Consider the following 15,658-nt stretch of genomic DNA (forward strand, 5'->3'; position numbering starts at 1 on the left):
CTTTGTCACAAAAACATTCTGTGCGCTTTCTCTTTTTTGATTTGCGAGAGAGACACCAATTAAAAAACCTGAATTTATCTTTCAATTAATTGTTGACTTTTTAAGGGTCCAAGTCTCCATTGAATTGTAAGCAAAGAGAGTAGGTGTTTATGAAGAACGGGCATTCTTGTGGGCTTTATGGGATGTGACCCAGAAACCATTTTGCTACGTTGTTTTCTCCCTTTGTTCCTCTAGGCATCAAAATATTTGAGATGAATTGATCAGCTGTTTTGGTTTCTCCTATTAAGTGGTGATGCCTTACAGAACACATTACAGACAAGTCCAGGAATGATCTAGGAGTTGCATGAAACCTGAAGAAAAACTCGGGTCAGTTTCGGTAGAGAGGAGAGTTGGAATCTGGAAAGTTCCTCTTTTATCCTCTGATTTTTAGCAGATTCTCATCCAGATGATTATTCTAGTCCTGCTTAAGGGGCAAAGGTACAGGATGAGCCGTGCCTCGTACAGAAGCAGAATGAAGAAATTTAAAGAATCAACACTCCTCAGCGCTGGTCTGCCTCCATGAGGTGAACTTAGTATATTCAATTTCCATCACAGACATTGGATGTAAGAGCTATTTGGCATCAGCACCAACTCCAGATTGTAGGTCAGTAGCTCAAGGAAAATGTGCTACTCACAAGCCAGTCTTCGCATGGATTGATAGTCCAGGAACTTCACTCCTGATTACTGTGTTGCTCTTGTAATGGAAAGTAGTTAGTTGCAGCACAGATCAGCCCCTTTGTAATAAAGATGGAAGATGATTCTTGTTTCTGAACACAAAGCAGTACCTGTGGGTAGCTAGTGAGGCTGATCAGATCACAGGACAAGTCCTGTGAGAGATGAGGTGGTCTAGAACACCCACTGCTGATCACGAAGCACAACCTGTATGTGGGAGGTTAGATGCTCTAGAACAGCCATTCTCAATGACAGCCATGTTGTCCCCTCGGGGCCATGGTACATTTAAGGGGAGCCACAGACTGAATTATAAATTTTTTTTATTTTCATGCACTCGGTAGGAGAGAAGTACAGAAGAAACCAGGGTAGCATGGTTGACGTAGTGGTTAGCGCAATGCCTTTACAGTGTCAGCGATCAGGACCGGGATTTGAATCCCTCACTGTCTGTAAGGAGTTTGTACGTACTTCCTCCAGATACTCCGGTTTCCTCCCATCATTCGAAACATACCAGAGTTGTAGGTTAATTGGGCAGTATAGACGTGGGCTGAAATAGCCTGTTACTGTGACATGTGTCTAAATTTTAAAAAAAAATTAAACTTGACGGCTTCAAAGGGAAGAGGGCTCATAAACTGAGCAGAGTCATAAGGGGGCCATAATAAAAAGAAAGTTGAGAATGGCTGTTTGAGACCACCTCACCTCTCACAAAAGGGTCTTGGCCTATGATCAGCAATGGGTGTTCTAAACTTATTCCATACTTCTCTCTTACCAACTACATAAAAAATGTTATGAGGTGAAAGGAAGACAAGGCTTTTACTCTGAGCATCACAACTATAGCTTGTGATTCCAGTATAAGCAGACAAATAGGAAATTATTCTTATTGACCATGCAGGAAAGAAGAAAACATGAGCATGCATATTTTTTTAAAAAAAGATTCTTAGAGTGAAATGGTTTGTACAAAAAGAGCCATTAGGGAACCTTCAGCATAAACTCGGAGGTGAAACTTAATTTAAAAAAAACTTTTTAAAAAAGAATAATTCCAATAAAAGGAAAATTTAGTGAGATCTTTTGAGCTTGATGGTCTTATGCAAGTTTTTTTGATGCCAGGCTGCAAATTGGAAGGTCACCTCTTGCCTGTTTCTGGATTTTCTCAATGTAACTACCTTGCTGAATCTGCATTCAACTAAGTATATTGAGCTTGGTACTCCAAGGTAAAAGCTCCAAACGGCTACATAGTTCAAAAGAAAGATGGAAGTCAAACTTGGACATCACAATTGACAAAAGATGTTTGTCGGATTGGTGTAAAGACAATGTGAAAACAGTTATCAACTCTAGATACAGACATGTCCAATACAACTTTCTGCACCAGCTCTACCTCACAGCACAAAAAATCCACAAGGCAAAATCCGGCATGCCAGAAATGTGCTTCAGGTGTTGAGTGGAGCAGGGAACATTCGTTCGTGCAACCTGGTCCTGTGCAAAGGTTGCCCCATTTTGGCAGGATTTGGCCAACGTGCTAACTAAAATAATGAAGGTAACCTTCCCGCTGGACCCAATGTTGTATCTACTAGGGAATCTCATGCATATAAGCTACAAATTAACCAAATTCAATTCATATTTATTTCTTTGGCCATAACCCTCCCCCAAAAATGCAGAGCGGTGACCTGGAAGTCTGACTCCCCTCTTCTTATCAGCAAGTAGATTACAGAGATGCACAGCTGTATTCCCATGGAAAAAAATCATGTGATCTTAGAAACCGACAGAGCACCTTTGTTAAGGGGTGGCATAGTTGGCGAAGTGGTTAGGGCAATGCCTTTGTGGCACCAGCGATTGGGACCAGACCGGGTTCAAATCCCGTGGTGTCTATAAGGAGTTTGTATGTTCTCCCCGTGTCTACGTAGGTTTTTTTAAATTAAAAAAAGGCAGCACCTTTGTTAAAATATGGCAGCCATATCTGAAGTACACGGAGCACGACTGTAGCCACATCCTGACAAAAAGATGTAGAGATTCACCGACAGATGGATCAAGATAAGCAGCTCTACAAGGGGGTGGCTCCACAGCTTCTACGGGAAGCACTGACACCACACCCAGCCTCTTCTTTCTCTCTTCTCATCTCTACTTCTCTCTCCAGGTTGGGAGGTGGGAATGGGAGGGGGAGAAACATCATATGTGCACAGATGGCTGGAAACTATTTATATGCTCTGTATCAGTTAATGATGTGTTCTGGTTTAATGATGGAAAATTAAAACATTCCAAAAAAATGAAGTATGTTAAGGGAAAGGCAATAAAAATATTTTGGCTTTTTCCAAGAGTTTTGGATATCTGGCAGATCACTCTGAACCCAAAATCTTTTTTAAATTGATTGAATTTGTATTATATCACTATACAGATGAATCATCCCCTCTTGAATTTCTGCATCAATATCAATGGGTCGTTCTTCAAATAGATCTACTCTCCAATGCAGGATATTGAAGTTTAACAGGTCATTAAATATTTCCTGCAGATGTGTGTGTGTGTTTGCTTTGGGTGTTTCACATAAACAGTAATGTCATCGTCTTGTGTTCGTGTTCAGATTTAGAAATAGTAAAAATTCCTGATGTCTGATATTACTTGAACAGACTTCGAGCTTTTTAAAGGAAATAAACAATGGCTTCCTCACTGTAAATGAGGTTACTGTGTTTACACTGCAAGGTTTTGTTCAATAAATTGAGTTTGTTGAAGATAACTGCTATATAAAATATGGGCACCATTGCATCAACGAGTTTTTTTCCATGCTTGTTATGAGAAAGAAAGGAAAAATCGTGTCCCAGAATGCAACAAAACGGTGAAGACACTTTCCTTTGGACAGCCACCTCACCTCTGTGTACAGCAGCAATGTCTGCAATGTTCATCATTTTCTTCATATAGCTGCTGGAATAGAAGGTCTTGAAGGGGATTTTATAAAGTTTGCAGTCATTATGAGAATTGAAAGCCAGGCATTTAAAAGTCCTCTTAAATTTGTAGCCAGTAATGACACAATGAACATTAAAGACTGAAGGTAACACATTTTTCAGTTGTACAATGAGTTCTCTGTGTCATCAAGCCACTAAAGCGGCCCCATCGGTTGCACAGGCCATTATATTCTCGAATGGATCACTGTTTCCATTTATGTAATTCTTCGAAAATATTCAGATCCTCTGTCAAACAACATCTCTTCCATCTGCTCTTTTCCATTTCTGAATCTGGCATAAGCCATGAGAAGGCCATCATTCTTTTGCAGAGTGGATTTATCTAATTGCAATGAGAATTTCTTGGCATTGTAATGAAATGACTAATTGTTTTTCAATGTCCCTTGCTATCTCATTATTTCTTCTAGAAACAGTAAAATTACTCAAAAGGAATTGCCTGAATAGTTTGGGATTTAAGTTCATGAGGTTAAATATTATTATGGATACTGAAGGCAGAATAAGTGACTCGGCGACATTATGAGCATTTCCACTTTTCGCAATCAATTCACTTATCTTGTATGATGCAAGAAACCCCTTTTCTAATTTCTGTGGTGTTTCAGTAATCACCTGTTTGAGCATTGGACATCTCTTGAAATGATCTCAAAGGGTTTTGAAGTAATCCAAGGGTTTATCTTTCTTTTTATGTAGTCTCTAAATGTTGTTTCAACTTGTTTGGTCTCCTGGTTTTTGTTTGAAAATGTATTCAAATCAAACACATGGGTAGAGAAGGGTTTTATGGAGATGTATTGAAACCATTCAATAAGTATTCTGCCGAATACAGCTGACACTTTTTTTGGCAAGGAACTCGTTATTTCAGAAATTATTTCTGAAAGTAACAAAAATTAACTTTTACAAAACAAAAGCACTTACAAGGGTTACCTCAAAAATCAGCTTCAATTTTGTGGAAAATAATGAACAATAAAAACTAACAGTAGGAGAAGTATATTCACAACCCGTCACAAAAACTCGAGGCAAAATGAGGGCACTTCCAGTCACGAAAAATATGGAACAAAATCTGCACGCTTGTTTCCTAGAATTGAAGGCGATAGAGCAAAAGAGGAAAAGTACGTGGAAGGCAATTCATAGCCAAAGCTGGATCCATGTCAGTGAAACACAATCATTTTGAAGCAATGAAAGCTTCCACTTTCCACTTAGCTAGATTTTTCTAGGCTGTCTCCAAATGCCTTCAACCTTGGGGAAAAAAAACATTGTGTTGCTTGGCAACTATACAGCAAAGTCCTATCCTTCTCCAGAAAATGTTTAATTTGTTCTGTTTTCATGCCCCCCTATTAAAGATTTCAGTCCATGGTCCCCTTTAAATGTGCTGCGGCTCCAGGGGGTCCATATGGTGAGGTTGTCTTGAACATCCACTGCTAAGATCGGGATAAATGCAGCATTGAGCAGTTTTTGTTGCTCTTCACGGTGAAATAGAGGTTAGCTGAACATGCTCTTAAAGGGTTATAAGGAATCCTATCTCAGTCTTTGGGGCAAATGAGATAAAGTTTGGATGAAAATAGTCATTGAGTGGGTCCTATTGAAATTAAGATAAAATGATCTGAGGCAGATGTTTCTGAAACGATTGGACTAGCTACAGGAGACTTTGTAATTATGGGTCCGATCTGTGATGGAAGCATTTTCTAAGACTTTACAGTTTGTTAACCACAATTGCAACTTGACATTTCCCATCACTCTCCTCATGGACTCCAGTCAGCTGCATCAACTGTTGTCAGTCATGGCTGCCTTTAACTCCAGGATCCCTGCCACTTTACAGCTGCAGGGGATGTTTGCAGAATCACTAAAGCTGGTCTGATCTTATCACAATGACAGTCATATCTGAGCCTTACCCTCTGCCACAGTTAGAGCACTTTAGTGCAAGGTAACCAAATTCACAATTCATTGCCTTCACTAACCTTTGCATTTTAATTGTATGCACTTAAAGCAAGGCTTTCATGAATTATTTCACCCTGACTTCCTGCCTACGTTAACTTGTGACATCCACCATCAATTCAAATGCTCCTAGCTGAAGTCTTTGTTGTATCCTGGTGTGCATCCTCATCCTAGGCATTGCTGTAAGACTGAGTGAGAGACTGGAGAGCAAAAAGAAATGAGAGGAGCTGATGGACAATTCTTTAGATAAGGGGTAGTTTTCAGATTTATTGTCAGAGTACATGCATGACATCACATACAACCCTGAAATTCTTCACTTTGTTCAGGTTCAGCTTGTGTTAAGTAGGGTTGGTCTATCAACATATCTTCAATCTATTTATTTATTTTAATTTTCCCCTCCCAGGCATTATATGAAAATAATTTGGCAAAATATTCTTTTGCTCTAGCACTTTGAAGTTCACGTAACAAAGCAAGCTATGCCTTCCCTGGCTTGTTTCAACTAATATCAAAGATGTACCACTTCTGTTATTCATTGCATATTCTTAGTAAATTAATGGCGTTTGTGCCAGTTGAAACTTCCTCCACTTAAAACCCTGAAAAGCAGGAGCATCACCGCCTCATCTGTCCCTTCCTTCTGCTTTTGTGTAACTGTGTCCCTCTTGAAAACATGGCTTACCGTATGTATCTTATTTAAAGTGATGCAATTTTGAAAGGTGGTTATTAATAAGTCGGGGAACACTCATCTGAGTTTGTCACTCTATTTCTCTAATTGCATGTCTCAATGTATGTTTGAACGTCAATACTTGGTGTCAAATATACTCTCTTCTTTCTTCCCAGCTAGTCAGTATGGGCTCTTCCTACAACTATGGAAATGAAGATCAGGCTGAATTTCTTTGTGTGGTCTCCAGAGAGTTGCATAATACTCCTTATGGCACCAACTCTGAACCCAGTGAAAAAGCCAAGGTGAGTAAAATTATACAGAGATCATGTGGAGCTTCCTGATTGTTTGCTTTTGTAACTCAACATGTTTGGAGAAGTGTAAAATGGTCTAAGCACAGAATTGCCTCTGTTTTGCAGCTCACTCTTGGTCAAGCATGGGGCGCTAAGAGAACATGGTACTACTGTTAGGTTGGGCTATGTTGTGAGTGTGGCACAGTTTCAATTGAGAGCATATCGTGGAGACATTAAATGCAGGGAGTGATCTTCTCCAGTTCAGCTTGAGGAGGAAATGGTCATTAATTACTTCATACTGGCTAATAAATTAGCATAACTCTATAGCCACTGGCTAATAAATTATTTAGCCAGTTCATTTCCAGGTATACCAAACAAAGGTTATACAAATACTGTTGCTGAGATTGCTATTTAACATACAATAATAGTCCAAAGCCAATGCTGAGCACTGTTTTATTCCAGTTTTTTCAATTTTAGCTGCAGTAGTTGCAACGTTTTGTCCTCAAAGTGGATAATGAAAGCAACTCTTAGATTTCAATGTACTGCATGGAAACCAGCCCTTCAGCCCAACTCATTCCTGGTGACCAATATGCCTAGCTCACCTGTGCATTAGGACAGTTTACACCAGCCAATTTACTCACCTACTCGCATATGTGGGAGATGTCTGGAGCATCAGGAGAAAACCTACAAAGTCACAGAGGGGACATGTGAACTCTACACGGACAGCACTAATTCAGGTTGAATCTGGAACATTGGAGTTGAGAAACAGCATCTCCAGTATCTGTGCCACCCATTTGGAGTGAGAGGAAAGGGAGGTGTTTTCATTTCAACCCATCTGAAGCAGTTTCATTCATTTTCCACCTCCGTAATGTCTCTTATCAGTTGTCACAGGGTACAGACACAAAACCATTATTCTAGTGTTGGGTTGTGATTTGGGTTCAACCTCATGTTAACAATCTGCTCCAAAGTGGTATGATTATAATAGCTTATTGTCATTTACAAAAATACAAGGAATAAATTCTTGCTGCTTCTACACAGGTATACTAGATATACAACAGCAATCTTCTCTTCTTTGGCTTGGCTTCGCAGACGAAGATTTATGGAGGGGGTAAATGTCCACGTCAGCTGCAGGCTCATTTGTGGCTGACAAGTCCGATGCGGGACAGGCAGCAATAGTATTAAAGTAACCACAATATACTATGAGACAAAAAAATGAATATAAAAAGGTTGATAGATATAAGTATTCATAATTGTATTGGAGTAAACAAAAAGTTACTATTTAAGTTGTGCAGACAGATGTTTTGGTGGTTCCAGAGTAGTTTATGTTTAATATGCTTTGTGCTTCCAAAATTAATGCTGAAATAAGATGGTGCACAGAAATCTGCGACCTGATATCCCACCGAACTCACTACAATAAAGTGTTCCCTAGATCAACCATTGCTCTCCATCCTGCTTGATATAAACACCCGAGGGCAGATCTCAGCGTGGTAGAGGGCAAACTACAGGTTGTGAGGAATTTGATATTGCTCCACCTGGGTGCATTCAGGAGCAATAAAATGAATGTGATTGTCATGAATGCACACACCTACATCCCTTACCATCACAACCACTGTCTGTCCCTTCCCAAATCCCAACATGTGTCTCTAACGCCAGGAGAAGATGGCTGTAAAGATTGTTTGGGATTATTGTTAACATTTGTGAAAATAGCAGATAAGGTAACCTTTTGCTTATCTTTTTCCACTATTTTGTTTGAGCACATTATTTTTGCTATTCTTGTTGCTGACGTACGTGACTGGAGTTTGGAAACGATTGCCTACAACCATGTCTTCCTTCCTATTTATATTTCTGCATGCTGCATGCTGAATCCAGAGCGACAATGAAGAAAAGGATTACGATATGATTGACTCAGATTAATTTGAAATATAATGTACCGGTGAGCACGAGTGATCCGTTTGGAAAAAGTACAGATCCTCTCCGTTCTCAGTTTGCTCTTCCCCCCTGTAGATTTCCATCCGTGACCCTAACGTTCATTTACCTTGCCCTGTCCTAATCTGGACTGGACCAGTCTGGATGCTTGTCTGGTAGTACAGTGCTGTGTGTTACCCTGCTGTTGCATGCTCTGCTGCGCTACAGGCAGAGATGTTTGATCCATTCAGCTCTAGAACTGACTTGAATCTCTTCATGCTTGCTAAGGTCTAGGTTCAGCTTGTGTTACTGCTCATGTGTTTTAGAATGGAAGGAGTAGGAAGAAACATGAGGCTTGAGGCAGAAGAGTGAGGAGAGCTTAGGCCATTTTATCACTGATGTGCCCACACTGAGGAAGCAGCTTAACTTGAAGTCTGGTCCATAAATTTGTTCACATGCTCAGTGTCACCATATAACCATTTATGGGTGGTTCCACATTTTTCAATCCTGGCTTGGAGTTAGTTTGTTAATTCTCTAGCATCTGCTACAATATTTGGGCCCATGGGATTCAGCCTGTGCTCTCGTGACCACATTGGCTTCCTTTTACTGAGTGTCTTTTTTTAAAAAAAAGCAAGATCTGTGAATTAATATATCAAACAAAAATGGAGGTTGTTGCTTAAGGAGATTAGGACAAATGACCAAAAGCTTGATTTAACCAGTACCTCAAAGGAATAAATAGATAGAGGTTTATGGACCAAATTCCAAAACTTAAGGGCTTAGCATGGACTTTGATGTGATTTAGGACATGGGAGAAAAGTGTTTTTGGATGATCTCAAGTTTACTAGAAACAGAGGGAGGGAGGCGGAAGGAGAATTGATGGAATAGTCAAGTCTTGAGTTAATAAAGATTGTGTTGAGGGGGCTGAGGCAGGGATAATCAACCACTGAAAATGTAGCACAGTTCTAAATGTAACAAACAGTTGGATAACTTGGCGAAGCTTAATGTTTCATCTTGTGTTTAGAAAATAGTCTCATTAGTTTTTCTTAGTTTTTGGGAGCCCTATCCAAGTCAACAAGATGTCTCCACTCTGTCTTGTTTGCATCTTCCTGTCGTCAATAGGGATATTTAATGTTTTTTGCAAGCAATTTTACCCCTTTACTAGTTTTAGTTTGGATGAGGGGCCAAGTTTTTTAAGATGAAGCCTGCTTTATCATTGCATTCTTTGCTTTTGATCGTTCTAGCGACTTATTGATTTTGGGTCATCTGACCACTGAGAATGGTTTTAACACAGTGTTTTGTTGACAACGGTAATACCTCGGGAACCATAATGAGAGCATGGCAGCCATCAAGAATTGACCTCCTATCAAGAGGGGTCACTGGATTCCATTCAGAAGCAGAAACCTTGGTTGGTGATTTTTACTACTGAAGATTGGGGGACTGAGAATTATCTTTGTCTGCCTTTTCCACAAGACTGGAGGTTGTACTAAGTAGTTTGAGCTCAGTTCCTTTATTAATGGAAAAACAGGCCAGCTGAAAAACATTACCATGTTGACCATGGCATATTATGGACCGCTGCAAAATTATGTAAACAACTGCAAAGATGGGGTTACCATAGTTTTATTTTCTCTTACAGATTCTGCAAGAACGAGGATCACGGATGTGAAGTCAGTATTGACCTTGACCATGGAAGGAGTTTTAAGTTATGTACGATCAGAAGACATGGAAATGGAGACCAACCTAAGACCTCTGTGATATGAACATTTCAGAAATTTTTAAACATTGATCGACCACTTTCGCTCTCTTTATCCCCTAGCCTCCCTCTTCTCCCTCTCTACTGCGTAGGTTTGAGTTTTCTAACTGACAGACACTTCTAAAAGGTTAGAAATGTTTGTGCATTAAAAAGTTGGCCATATATTCAAGCCTATCTGTTCTAGTTGGGAGCAGCGGTGATACCTCAGTATCAGGGATTCATCTAGCCAGAGGCTACTCTGAGGCTTCCATTCCCTCCTGGGATTAGACCAATGAATTCCTGTTAACAAAATCTTATTTTGCAAGGAATCCTGGAGCCCGAACTAAGTGTGTAAGTGAGGTACAGTTTATCAATTAAGGAGTGATGGCTGTGCCTCATTTAACAGATGCATGCATCCATTCAGTGCCATTTTGATTATAATGGTTCCTTCATGTGGCAAGATGAAGCAAATTTAGTGGTTGGTTCATCATTACTCACTGTACCTTAAAATAGGCTGTTCTAATTGGCTTAGTATGTTAGAAGGAACTGCAATGGGCACAAGAGGTTTTATTAAAGAATTCAATATCTAATATTTGCTGAAAGTAGTTTCATTTTAAAGCTCATTGTGGAAATATGAGTAGAAAAAAAATTAAACTACTGATGGGGTATTTTTAATCTGGTTTACTGATTTTAATTTCACTAATTGCTGTTTTAAAAGGTTTGTATGCTTTAGAATTCCTTTGTAAATATATTTTCAGGGTTGTTGTGGATTATTAAAGATTAAATACCTTTAGGTTAAGCTGCTAAACTTTTCCAATATGTTTTAAACCTTTATATAAAAATTGTTCAAACAAATATAACCTTTGGACATGTTGAAATTTCACTATTTCAGAATCATGTTTCAAGAATGCTTAAACACATTGCTCAGTGTCAGAAACTATAAGTGTTATTGTCCAATTCAATCATGATTTGAACAAAAACAGCTCAGCAAAACATAGAGCTTGTGCTACATTGGGAATGCATTTTAAGTTTGCAGGTGAACTTGCTTATTCCTCCTCCTTCTCCATTTCTTTGTAAAGATCTTGGGATTTTTTTCTCTCCCACTTTCTTTACTGTGAGACATAGGAAAAGAACATGAGGGCATTTATTCTCCAGACCCCCTTTACCAGATTGAAATTGCTTTCTTAACAATCCCTGACCTGATTTACCATAGGAAAGATAGTTATATTGGGTGAAAATGGCAAGGCATCTATGCAATGATACTCTGCAAGAAGATGCAGTAAATGGTAGAGGGAAAATTAAGTTATATCCAAGCTGCTTCACTCTGCCAAAATAAATGACATGGAATCGCAAAATATTTCCTCTTGTTTATGCTGTTTTAAGCCCAGTTATCTTTAACAGTGGTATTTTTGCAGACCCGTGACAATTTCCTTGTATAAGAGCAAAAAAATGCTGAAAAGGCTCTGCAGGTCACTTCATAAATATGGAAAGTTTACATTTGAGATCCATGACCATTCATATTGATGTTCTCTCCATGGCTGCGACTTGACCTCAGTATTTCTAATATTTACTGGCTGATTTCATAATTCTAGCACCTGCATTTTTTTGTGTTCTTCCACTTGTGTTTGCACTGCACCATGGGACTCTGTGCTGCTGCTCAGCTGAAGGGACTCTGGCTTGGCCCTGATCTCAGTGCTGCCTGTGTTTGTACCTCTTCTCTGCATGGATTTGCTCTGGATACTCTAGTTTCCTCCTGCATTCCAAAGTCAAGCCAGCAGGTTAATTGACTGCTGTAAACTACCTCCAAATGTGTGTTAATGGCGAGAAGAATCAAAGAGGAGTTGATGGATGTGTGAGAGAATAAATCTCAGAGGTATTGTCAAAAGAGAAAGGGAATGGGACAAGCAGAATTGCTCACCTCAGAGCTGGCCTGGAGACAATGGGGTGCAATGGTCTCCTTTTGTATCAGTAAATTTTGAAATGGCTTCTAATCAAAGTGGACCTTACACAGCTCAAACTACAATCTTGCAGAGCAGTAAATGTTCAAGTGCCTAGCAAAATGAGACTCTCTCCCTTTCAATTGTGAAAATCCTCAGCAAAGTGCTTCCAGAGCCATAGACCACAAAACAGAGTTTGTCACAAATCCTTCACAACTGCTTCCATCCTTTTAAATCTACATTGCATTTGCTACATAGAGGGAGTGATATGGATGAAGGGACCATATGCAGTGTATATGAAAGAACTGCATCCTGCTGCCAAACTGAATGACTGAATCAAAAGCACGCACATTGCAAAAGCTGATTGGAATTCAGGCTTCCTGCTTTCCTGCTTTGTTCAAGGATCTGCAGAATCTTTGTTCCTTGGCTTTGCATAGTCTATCTCTTCACCTTCTAAACTGAGTCCAACTTGTTTAAACGTAAAATACGAAAGGTACCATAAATCAATTAAAGGAAATTGTAGAACTTCTCAGTGGTTCAAGCAGCACCTGCAGCAAGAGAAATTGGTCATTGTTAAGGTGGTTTGGTCAGAACTGAAGAAATATAGGAATGGTAAGAGGTGGATACCAGAGGGGAAAAAGATCTGTGATGTATAGCTAGCAGAGGAGATTAAATGGCAGAAGGACTAAGAATTTAAGGTAAAGAGATGTATAGAAATTATTGTCTAGAAAGATGAAAGACAAAGTATCATTTAAAATTACTATCAGAAAGTTTTTGGATGTTCAAGAAATGCTGTAAATACACTTTTAAAATTGTTTTACTTAGTCTTGAGTTCAAAAGTAAAAGTGCTTCATCTGTTCGCTTTTACACTGCAAATGGATTCTCTGTAAAACATGGCACTTAAAAGCCGCAAGGCAATCATTTTGTATAAAACCTGCTTCATTCTATCTGATGTCGTACTGTACAGTGCTGATATCTCTGCTTTTGGAAAGGTAATTAAGTTCAGAGATGGTAAAGCATAGGCTTAGCTGTCCACTGTGAGGGCATAAAAATTTTAGCAAAAAGTTGGATCTTGCATTAGAGCATTGATTATAAGTCAAAGGCATGCAATAATAAAGGGGTAAAAAAAGTATAAAATGGGGTTGATTTGGAAAAGAGTAAAAATGACAATTTATGTTGCTGGAATTAGTGGTTGAGGCAAAAAACAACAAACAAGATTATGTTCATTAGGTAGATGGAGCAAATGGACTTGAAGGGAACAAAAAGCAAACTGTTGGAGGAACAGCAAGTCGAGCATCATCTGTGGAGGCAAAGGTATGGTCTTAATGTAGGGGCATGACCTGAAACATCAACTATTTCTTTGCCTCCTAAGTCGATCCACCGAGTTCCTTCAGCAGTTTGTTTTTTTGCTTGAAATGACAGCATCTGCAGTCTTCTATGTCTCCTGGGGATGAAGGAATATAGGAGTAAGATGCAAAGAATAAATAGTAACATAGACTGGCTAGGCCAAATGTTTATCTGTATGTAATTATAGTTAATGGGTAAATTAATGGTAATTCTTTTAGTGGAAGGAAAGCTGAACAAATTGGTTGGTCTGAATCGCAAGGACAATGTGGCTACAATTTGGATCTAGGTTAGGAAGCAGGATAGTCAGACTAGAATCCTAATTCAAGTCATTGTGTAATGGGTGTCTCTTTCTTCAAATAATCCTCCAGAAATGAACAACCACAGAGTATGGGAGATTGGCTGCCTTTGCAAACTGTAGGCAGCAAAATACGAAAGGAGAAAACTGGTTAATAACTTGCTTTATGATTCCACTTGAGGGCAGTGCAATGCAGAGTTCAGTTCCTGTTCAAAAATAGACCAGGGCTGTAGACAATGCAACATTAAATCTTTTAAGGGCTATGTGCATGTCCAAGGGGGTCTCTTTCTTGTTACACTAGCAAAAGTATTGTTGCTTTTTTGTGTGTGTGTGTTGAATCCCTCTAAACTGTTTTCCAGAATTACTGAAGTTGATCCCTGGGAGCAGATTACAATCAGTAGGGAGTATTGTAAGCTAAATTATTAATCATCATTCTTCAAAAGTTTGCTTAATTTTCTTATGATAAATTTCGAGAAGAAAGTTTTTATGTAAACGTGGATTTGGCTGAACAATAAAAACCCTTCCCTCAGTCTGAGTGTAATATTCTCCAATATGTTCATACTGCTTGATGATGCTGGGTTTCTCCCAAAACCCTTTCCTGCAGTTGCTGAAAGTATCATGACATCTGGGTAGATACAGATATAATTCTGTTCGTGGTTCCCTGATTTGGCCCAGACTTGGGATTTAGGAATATCAAATGTGCAGCACCTGTAGCAGAGAGATCTTCAAACCTACCCAGCAAGGTGTGAATTTGATTGGGAATCTACTAAGTTATAGGATGCAACTGTTGTCAGCCGTTCCCTGAGTGAGAAGTGAAGAATCAATCATTGCCCTAGCTGTAAGGAAATGTGTGGGAGAGAGTTAGTAATAACTATTTTGAGTTTATGATGCTTTTTAAACCAAGGATCTTTATAGGTGCAGGAGGTTCCAATGCTAACTCCAACCATGTGGTTCCCTACAGATTGCTTCTGAAGCCCTGATCTCGCTGCTGGATCTCACTTATCTCCCTTACTACTCCTTCCCTATTCTCCTACACCTCTCCCTACTCTACCCCCATCTCCCCCTCTTCTCCCCAACCCCTCGCCCTCTGACCTCATTTCTCCATTCTCTCTCTCTGGTTACCCCTACCCTCCTCTATTCCTCTCCCCCTCTCTGTCCTCCCTCTCCCCCCCTCCTGTCCTCCCTCTCCCCCCCTTCTGTCCTCCCTCTCCCCCCCTTCTGTCCTCCCTCTCCCCCCCTTCTGTCCTCCCTCTCCCCCCCTTCTGTCCTCCCTCTCCCCCCTCTGTCCTCCCTCTCCCCCCTTCTCTCCTCCCTCCCCCTCCCCCTTCTGTCCTCCCCCTCCCCCCTTCTGTCCTCCCCCTCCCCCCTTCTGTCCTCCCTCTCCCCCTTTCTGTCCTCCCTCTCCCCCCTTCTGTCCTCCCTCTCCCCCTTCTGTCCTCCTTCTCCCCCCTTCTGTCCTCCCTCTCCCCCCCTTCTGTCCTCCCTCTCCCCCCCTTCTGTCCTCCCTCTCCCCCTTCTGTCCTCCCTCTCCCCCCTTCTGTCCTCCCCCTCTGTCCTCCCTCCCCCCCCTGTCCTCCCTCCCCCCCTGTCCTCCCTCTCCCTCCTGTCCTCCCTCTCACCCCCTCTGTCCTCCCTCTCCTCCCCCCCCCCGTCCTCCCTCTCCCCACCCATTCTCTTCCCCCCCCCCCCCACCACACTGATTCCCACGGACCCCTGCTTGGTCTTTACTGTCTCCTCTGACCTCCCCTCTGAGACAGAGTGGTCCTCAGTTGAAGTCTCACCTTCATTCCCCCTCTCCCCACACCTAAATGAATTCCGCAAATGCCACGATGCTGAACTCTTCTATCGCCTCTTCATCTGGTGACTCTCCACACCCCACCCAAGACCCTTTCTCCTGCTTTGAGCCTTCTTC

The 15,658-nt window shown here is 40.6% G+C and overlaps 1 protein-coding gene across 18 annotated transcripts in view; it reads left to right on the plus strand.

Moving 5' to 3' along the window:
* LOC138746781 (BTB/POZ domain-containing protein KCTD5-like) overlaps window positions 1–14,275 on the plus strand; it is a 113,759-nt gene extending 99,484 nt beyond the window's left edge. For 9 of the 18 annotated variants that reach the window (XM_069905206.1, XM_069905208.1, XM_069905205.1 and 6 more), the window contains 2 exons: window positions 6,424–6,545; window positions 10,072–14,275. In XM_069905206.1, the coding sequence (XP_069761307.1) occupies window positions 6,424–6,545; window positions 10,072–10,195 (246 nt within the window). In that variant the 3' untranslated portion in view covers window positions 10,196–14,275. Of the gene's footprint in view, window positions 1–6,419; window positions 6,546–6,659; window positions 6,845–8,402; window positions 8,467–10,071 lie in introns of those variants that run through there. The other 9 variants (XM_069905213.1, XM_069905216.1, XM_069905220.1 and 6 more) reach the window with 7 other exon arrangements.
* The last annotated feature ends 1,383 nt before the right edge of the window (window positions 14,276–15,658 follow it).

This window comes from Narcine bancroftii, chromosome 12, assembly GCF_036971445.1.
Source record: "Narcine bancroftii isolate sNarBan1 chromosome 12, sNarBan1.hap1, whole genome shotgun sequence".
In the NCBI taxonomy this organism is placed as follows: domain Eukaryota; kingdom Metazoa; phylum Chordata; class Chondrichthyes; order Torpediniformes; family Narcinidae; genus Narcine; species Narcine bancroftii.